Consider the following 9,062-nt stretch of genomic DNA (forward strand, 5'->3'; position numbering starts at 1 on the left):
TTCAGCATGCAAACCCGTACTCTCTCTACCAATTCCCTGTATCAACATCATCAATATCTTACAGAGATCATTTAACTGGTATGTCTCGAGTTTGCTTTAAAATGTAAACACAATTTCGTTGAATTAATGAAGGGTTTCCATTAAGGCATTAATAAAAAACTAATATTTGATTTTCTATTATCATTACAGTGTCCACAGCTGTGATGTCAGTTCTCTGCGGGTGCTTTACCTCTCTCTGTTTTCTCCTTACTGTCCTCCTGTCTGTATGCCCGCCGCGGGGTGCCAACCCATTAGACCACCGGGACAACTCTTTCAGCCGCTCACGCTCCTCCAGCGTCACCAGCATCGACAAGGAAGCACGGGAGGCCATCAGCTCTTTCCACTTCTGTGAGACCTTCGCCCGGAAGGGGGACAGCACTTTGACACCCTGTCTGTATGTGGGCACCTCCCTGGGAACTGTGCTGGCTATGGCACTCACATTGCCACCTGCTGGGGAGCAACGGCAACTCCAGCCAGTTATCATTTCACCTACAGGTAGGTACACAAATCTGAGGGGGGATTTACAGTTTTGGATGGTTTTTTTTCCTTAAAAAAATGTGTTAGTTAGTTTAGCGCACAAATACATTATTCTAATAGTTGTCCAAAAGTAAACAGAAAGATGAAAATGACACAAATTTGAGGTAGACACAATAAAGGGAAGGTAAGAAGACAAAATACATATGTAAAACTTTTTTACCCAAAATTACAGTGAATACAGTAACACTATGAAAAAGATAAACTCGCCCACCAAGTTAAACAAGCCCTTTTGTTTTATTAACCAGGCATGTTGGTACGACTGAAGGGAAGCATCATGCGGATGGCTTTCCTGGACTCCGTGGGTTCCCAGCTGCCTCCTGCGTATGAGCCTTGGTATGAACCCAACGTTACAGCAGATGGTGAAGAAAGAGAGAAGGTCCGTAAGCGCCGGCCCGTCTCCGTGTCCCCGTCCACCTCCCAGGACCTCAGTGAGAGCCAATACGCCGTGGTGTGTTCAGAGAAACAGGCCAAAGTGCTCTTCCTCCCCTCTCAAACCTGCATCTATAAACACAGCATCACAGAGACTTCCTTTATCTTACGGGCAGATGTGGTGCAGATGAGCCAAGGACTGTGCGTGGCTTGTTTCTGTGCCAACGGCCACATCATGACCCTCAGGTAAGAAAAGTCTCAGAGTCCAAGGTCAGTCAGAAATAGAGGGTTATAAATAAAAATGGGTGAGCCACGTCAGTTTCAATAAATCAACTGAATATTGGCAGATTTAATCATTTAATCTGCCCTCTGCTGTGCATAGTAAGTTTGATCAATTTCACATTGAACAATCTTCACATTTAAATTTGTGTTTTTAAAACAAAAGAGTCTGGTCAATGGTCAATAATTTTGCCAATCTGGGTAAGTATTGCAATGACACTGGTTAGTTAAAGAACAATCGAAGAGTGGGTCGGGTACAGATGTGAGCTCATCGGGGTTGTGTATGAAGATGGAGATGAAAGTTCTCTATTCAACCATATTTTGGCAAAAATGTGAGTGGAAGATTGCTTGCACACGAATGGACTATTAACAAGAGGTCTAGGCTGCAGAAATAGTCCAAGTTTATTTGAGGATTTTTTTTTCTCAATGAAACTTTTCACTATTGGATCCCATTCTGTCATGGGGCGAACCTTTACAGTCACCAGCAAACTTGCATGTGGTGAGTGTTAAAACTAAAAAGATAAATTTCAGGTTGAGCATCAAAACACTGATGTGTTATAATGGAATTATTCCTGGTACAATGTTGTCCCCAGTGTAATTGTTTTGTGAAGCTTCATGTATCCATTCATTGGTCTCTATGTTTTAAAATAGTAAAATGGTTGATATCTCTATCAGGTTGGTTTAATCTGAGCAACAGATTAACTGAACTTTCGGATGACAGAAACTAAATGTGGTCACCGCTGAGGCAGACAGCCTCCTCATATTATGTGCTCAATTAATCTCTTCCTTTTGCTCAAATTGTCATTCAAAGTCAGACACGCGTTTGTCCTCACGCACACCCACAACAATCTAATGCACTCCTCAGACCTTTACACTCATGTCAACCTGCCATTGACCATCATCCTCTCACATCACTGCTAACCTAAACCCACAACACTGTGTCACACAAATGTGCCAGTTGATTCAACGTGACAAGGTTAGGAGTAACCCACACATACACACACCTGGCTGATTTTCATGCAGTGTGTGTGGAAGGGTGTGAGCGTGCAGCGGGGTATTAGTGTGTCGGTCATCCTCATGAATCTTCACTTCCCCAGAGGAGAGGAGAGGGATAGGGACAGAACAGCCTTCCATATGGGTGTCTGACAAAGCAAGGCTGTCCAGCTGTCCCCCTGTCTGTGTGGGTTTGTGTTTCTGTGTGAATACGCTTGTGCTTTCCTGTTGGTCAGAGTGCAGGAACATTGTCCTCAGTGTTTCAGGAGATTAGAATATGCTAAATACAGTGTTGAAAACGTCACTGATCTTGACTTTAATGACCAAAGTGACAAAAGCTAGGGTTAAACGCCAAACATCAATCAAGGCTCGATATAGAAAAAGCATTTATCGGCAGTTTATTCCATAAATTTAAATTCATTCATATCATTTCTGTGCCTCCTGTCCAGCGTGCCGGGGCTGAGACCGCTCATGGATGTAAACTACCTACCTTTGACAGACATGCGGATAGCCAGGACGTTCTGCTTCACCAACCTCGGTCAGGCCATGTACCTCTGCTCCCCCACTGAGATCCAGAGGATCACTTACAGTCAGGACACATGTGAAAACTTACAGGTGAGTTAACATTGTGCACTTTGTGTGTGAATATGGTAATGAGTCATATTTCCATATCTGGGGGTTTATATCCTACACCTTGGGAGCATAAACGGATTGCGTGTTGTACTAAAGAAAAAACGAATCATATTTAATGATGGACATGTAAAATAACATACAATGTGTTTGTATATTTAATCTGAGGAACTGTGTATGTATGTGTTTTTGTAGCGATCGGACTGTTTACTGTAGTGCAATAATGTGTGTTGATGTTTTAGGAGATGCTGGGTGAACTTTTTACACCAGTGGAGACACCAGAGGCACCCAACAGAGGGTTCTTCAAAGGCCTGTTTGGTGGAGGAGCACAGTCCTTGGACAGAGAGGAACTATGTAGGCAAAACTCACATAACATGCATCCACAGTTTTTCTATCCTAGAAGCAACAGCAAGTACTGTTTTTCTCTCCTTCACTCCCAGTTGGTGAGATAACAGCTGGACGGGCATCTCGAAGTCTGGCCCAGCACATCCCAGGCCCGGGTGGCATCGAGGGCATGAAGGGGGCAGCCTCGGGTGTGGTTGGAGATCTGGCACGTGCCCGGATAGCTCTAGATGAAAGAGGCCAGAAACTGGGCGAACTGGATGAGAGGACAGCTGCCATGATGTCCAGCGCAGATAATTTTTCCAAACACGCCCATGACGTAAGAGAAAGTGTGAGAAGTTTAAAAGCTGGAGGGAGACGTGTCTGTTTAGGCGATACCCCCTGTGATGTTACAGCAAAGACACCACAGCAGCTTTATGCTTGAACATACACTGATCAGCCATAACATTAAAACCACTGACAGGTGACGCATGAAGGGTAATACAACAGCCTAGCAATGAATCTTGCCTTAATTAGGATCATAATAATCCGTTGTTATTCTGTCTGATTGAGAGAAGTGTAGAGTTATTTAAATGTTCATTTTGGAGACTGTTATTTGTTGTCTGTTAAACTATCCTGAGAGGTGTTCCTAATATTTTGACCTCCCAATTTATTTAAATGGGGGGGACATATGAAGTGCCTAATAGAAAGAAGAAGTCCTGCAAAAATGAATAATTAAATGAGGAATAATCTTCACTAAAAGCTGAAGACACTGATATTATTATGGATTAGTGTTGTTTATATTACAGCTCTAATTGACGATCAGAGCTCATACAGTAGCTGTGCAATCTTTAGCAAACCAAGTCTTGGGCTTATCATTAATGCTCATTGTATAACCTGCATCCTAATAAACATTAAAAAATTAAATGAAAAGCCATTAAATGATGATGCTTCTTGTGATCCTCTGAAAAATACTGTGTAAGAACAAAACATGGTGCAGTGCGGTGGAATATTGTGTGCAGTCTTGAATACTGAATATCCTCAAATTATTTCACAAATATGACTTTCACGATAAACCCACCAGAGGGCGTTGAATGCCCATGGAAAATCATGAATGACGCACTTACTCTTAAGATTGTCTCATCACAAAAGAGACATAGATGTGAGGTCGCCTGTTTCCTGCGATATTTATGATCTGACTGCATGCAAACCAAATTTAAAGCAAAAAATGTCCTATATTTATTGAATGCGGAAGGATTGGTAGTTGAAGATATTTTGAATCATGGCAACATTTCTTCTGTTTCCAGATGATGCTGAAGTGCAAAGACAAAAAATGGTACCAGTTCTGATTAGTGTCGGGGTGAGAGTAGAGCTTTGTGGACACCACTGACCTTCCATCGGCTCATCTGGACTCACCGTGACCCCCACCCATCCGTCTGTCCTGTCCTGTCCTGTCCATCCGTCCCTCCAAGCCTTCTTCGCTGAGACACTTGGGATTTTCTTCCCTAGCACAATGTTGAACACTGTTCTTACCTCAGTCTTAGGGTGGAACTGAGGGGTAAACAGGGGAGCAAGACCACCTCAGAGGAACTAAATAAATGGTGTCTTTTTTTTATGTTCTCGTCTCTTCGTTTATCTCCGTTCAGCCTCTCCACAGAGGTTGCAGATTGGCCCGTGTACCAGGAGATTCTTCATTCTCATTTGCCAAAATGTTCTTTACTGTCGTTTCCACTCTGTACCCTCGTGGCCAATATTCAAACCGACGAACATAGCTGAAAAAAGACAAATATCTGATGAAGAAACAAAGACTATAAAAGATAATTAAAAATGTAAAAAGACAGAATAAAAAGAATCTAAATACATCATTATATATACATAGATCTATTAAATGTGCAATGCTGTATCCACTTCCGAGTGACAAGTACAAAAGAAAGGGATTATTCATCGAGGAGGTGGAAGCAGGGTGCGAAGGCCGAATGGAGGCGGCGTTGGAGAACCATAAGAAGCGACGGTGATGCCTCCTCTATGCAGAGAGTCACAAGGATAAAAGCAACTCATTCTGGATATTTCATCATCTTGCTCAATCTCTAGACTCACCTCTGTATCTAACAGACTTTCATATTGTTACTGACCGTGTGTGTGTGTGTGTGTGTGTGTGTGTGTGTGTGTGCGAGTGTGTGTGTGTGTGTGTTACCTTCAATTTTCTTGCCATTCCTCTGTTATTTGTTGGGTTTTTTGCTCCGTCTGTATTATTGGAAAATCTCTTATTTTTCTATTGTTATGAAAGTGGATGATATTTGATTTGTTGAAAAAAACTTTTTGTGACTTTTGTCTTACAACTCCAATTAATTTCTCCTTTAAGAAAAGGGCTGGAATCTACAAGGAGGGCAAGGATACAAAAGGCATATATCATTTAGGACTCACTGACATGGCAACAGCAGATTCCTTGATTCATATAAACCACACACATTCATTGTTTACCTGAGGATTTAATTTGCTGACTAATCTGATGTGATGTTACAGTAACTGCCTCCCTTTGATGTCACAAGCTTCCACAATTTGGCTCAGTCTGTGAGTGTGTCTGTATACATGCTGATGAGGTCAGTGTTGAGTACACTAATAGTCTATCCAGGTGTGTTGCGGTTTCCAACTTCTGGAGCACACTTCAGTATGAAGATTACATACAGTACACATGAGTAGAAATCCTAACAGTATTCCTATATGCAGGTTGATAAAAAAAAAAAATGGCTGTGTAATCTTTTTAATTTGTGTATTGCTGACATTCGTTTGTATGAGAAGAAGGTCTGTGTGGTTCCTTTGTCACTATTTATTTACCTATTTATCAAGGTGCAAGAGACAGTTGTGTTTGTTGTCAGAAACGTTCACCCTCGTTATGACCTTGTTTCTATTTCCATGTTTGCAGTGAAGCTCAAATGTGGTGTATCTCTGTCTACCAGGCTTTTAACCTTTATTTGTATATAAGTAAATAGTTTGACAATCTTAAGACCAACTGGAAAGTACGTGTCGAGGTTGCTGGAGCAGCAAAAGAGGAGACAGGCCATATTTTTTCTGACGCCAAAGAGTTGCTTTCGCTTTTCCATCGCATTATCATTTTGGCTGTGTGATTATAGCTTCACCCGTGGAGTGCACTCCCAGGATCAGACCCATCTAGAAATATTATCACCTTTTATCACTTTTCAGGGTTCAAGAAATGGGAAGTTGTGTTGGAACTCAGCCATTCAGTATGATACATCATAAAATGTCACATTTTGACTGATGTCATGGGTTTAAAGTGGCTGAGCTATAGGTTGATATGGATGTGTCATTTTAACAAAAAACAAACCATTCGACTACACCTCAGACAATATTTACCGTATTCATTTATTTATATGTGTGTGTGTGTGTGTGTGTGTGTGTGTGTGTGTGTGTGTGTGTGTGTGTGTGTGTGTGTGTGTGTGTGTGTGTGTGTGTGTGTGTGTTTGTCTCAGTCAGTTTGTGTGTAAGGGTGTGTGTCCATGTAAATTAAGTGATCTAATTTTTAATATTATGTTCTGGTTGTTTACTAATTGCTGTTGATGTCCTTGTCTCACCAGTCAGCAGTTTGTGTCCAGTTGAGTGTCCATTAGACAAACTACAGCTGCCAACAAAGATAAAAAGATAACCATAGGATAATGAGTATTAGAGGATGACCTCTAAATTCTGGTTTAATTTTGCCAGCACATGTTCAGTCTTTGCATACATGCTTTGACTGTCCTTCGCTTTTCAGTCTTTGCCTTTGTCCTCTGAATTCGCTCGTCCTCTAGCGAGTCTGCACTGACTCTGTTGGTTCCACAGCTACAAATCTGGCCTTCTCTGTGTTTAGTGAGCATTCTAGTGTGGATGTTGGCAGGTAGCTTTGTCTTTTCTTCAAAGGTGAAGATGAGAAAAAAAAATTAAAAAAAAATAATTCAGGAATGATAGACGTTTTAGGTCATCCCCAAAAACCCGTTCAATGTGCTTTCTATTAACCCAACTGTGTTTTTTTTTTTTTTTTTTCATGTTATATATATATTTTTTTTCATCTCAGTGATTTGTTTCTTGTCCATCCACTCCAGTATGCAGTACTCTTACCTGTTACAATCCACAAAGTCAAACAATAAGAGGGAGTCCTGTCTATCTGCCATATGCCATCTTCTGTCCTGGATTCAACAGTTATCAGTGGGTTGCAGTATTTTTCTCATTGTAGCCAATTTTCTTGTACAGTTTTATGCAACTTTCACATGGATGTTTATGACTTTATCTGCTGCCACAAAAATTTAGAAATTCTGTAGATAGAGATTACTGTGCAATGGAAAATAAAAGTGGAAAATGTATTTTTGTCTTCCATTTTGACAATTTTATGCTGAGATGTAAAGTTTAAATGAATATTTTCTGGCAATGTAATGTTTGGACTGAATATAAGGGACAGAGAGTACTGTAATGCATTCAACGAAATATGATAAGATGATGGGAAACTGCTTCAAAACCATTGTCATATTTGCATCTCTACTCTAGATGGCAGCAAATACACATGGTTGCCTCAACATGCAACTTGACTGAACAGGGAAAACACAGTGCTGGGCCAAAATACAACTCTACCAACCTTTCAGTCATGATCAGCAGATTTAATCAGCTATTGTTTGACAGCATGTTAATACGAGAATACATTTATTGAGGAAGTAGAAGTTGATCCTGGAATTCAACTATAAATTCAAAGAGGCACATCTGTTCAGTTTGTCATTTTGAGGTCTAATATAATCTATTTTCTATTGTATAGTTCATGTAGTATCTTGCCTTTTTTGTTCATGAACTGGTATGTATTTATACTTTAGTGCCCTACTTTTTTAAGCAAGTTCATCCTGTATTGATCATGCTAGATAATCGGATGTGCTCTCTGGTTACTTTGAAGTCGTGACACAGGGGAAGAAGTAGTCTGTGAAACTCTTGAAGGTCATCTTTTTTTTCTTTTTTTTTTAATTAGTGTTTTTACTTGAAGTACCTTTAAGTGACTCTGATTGTGACTTCCAATAAGTGTTATGACTGCATCTAGAAACAGTGTAATTACCTTACACTGGGAGTCTTTCTGTGGTGTTCTTCCACTTTACTGCCTTACAATAGACCTCTCCAATTAGGACCAGACCTCTTAAATCAGAGATCACAATTGTCCTAATCTAAATCAAGCTACCTGTTATGGTCAGTGAGTTTATACTGTATTTAGAATGGCTTAAGGTGTGGATCAATCACGGCGTAAACCAGAGAGGCTTCCAGCTTGACTGATAATTTCCTGTAGGACGACAGATTTACAGACTGTAGCACGACATTGTCACTTGATTGTTCCTGACATAACGTGTGACTCACGCCTGGTGACACACAGCTGCGATTCGATGTGGAAAAGGGAAGCCAGACTTCGTACAATAGTTCAAGGATAGAATATTTTTAACCTTTTGTGGTGAGGATAGAATCATTTATGAATGGATGAATAAGCTATAAACCAATCCACCAACCTTATTGCAAATACAGCTATCGATTGCTGGGCAGAGGTATAAACCACATTGAATGCTGCCCACTCCGTAGCTGATTAATGATCAATCTTACTAAAAGCAGATACTATATAGTTCAAATATCGAGTAAACCACAGTTGGGTTTTCCTGGAATAATAACAATTGAAGGAGCACCAACGATTTGTATACAAAATCCATATGTAAAATCCACAGCTTTAACAAATTATTGAGCTGAGGAAAATATAACAAAAAAATGTATCTAGTACTTTTAAATAGGAAATAATTATTACTCCTGTGCTCCTTCTATTTGCCTCCCTTTTCCCACATGTTGAACAGGGGTTATGGTCTTGTAACAAATTATCATTCGCTCATTGT

General features: G+C 40.3%; 1 protein-coding gene across 4 annotated transcripts in view; it reads left to right on the plus strand.

Annotated features, from left to right (window-relative positions):
- The window catches only part of stxbp5a (syntaxin binding protein 5a (tomosyn)), a 90,234-nt gene extending 82,714 nt beyond the window's left edge, over positions 1-7,520 (plus strand). For 3 of the 4 annotated variants that reach the window (XM_069701815.1, XM_069701816.1, XM_069701817.1), the window contains 6 exons: positions 252-534; positions 822-1,191; positions 2,667-2,832; positions 3,090-3,201; positions 3,288-3,508; positions 4,476-7,520. In XM_069701815.1, the coding sequence (XP_069557916.1) occupies positions 252-534; positions 822-1,191; positions 2,667-2,832; positions 3,090-3,201; positions 3,288-3,508; positions 4,476-4,517 (1,194 nt within the window). In that variant the 3' untranslated portion in view covers positions 4,518-7,520. The remainder of the gene's footprint in view (positions 1-251; positions 535-821; positions 1,192-2,666; positions 2,833-3,089; positions 3,202-3,287; positions 3,509-4,475) is intronic. The other variant, XM_069701818.1, reaches the window with a different exon arrangement.
- The last annotated feature ends 1,542 nt before the right edge of the window (positions 7,521-9,062 follow it).

This window comes from Brachyistius frenatus, unplaced genomic scaffold, assembly GCF_029030835.1.
Source record: "Brachyistius frenatus isolate BFR_SWC_R1_liver_20210118 unplaced genomic scaffold, ASM2903083v1 Contig_38, whole genome shotgun sequence".
NCBI classification, from domain to species: domain Eukaryota; kingdom Metazoa; phylum Chordata; class Actinopteri; family Embiotocidae; genus Brachyistius; species Brachyistius frenatus.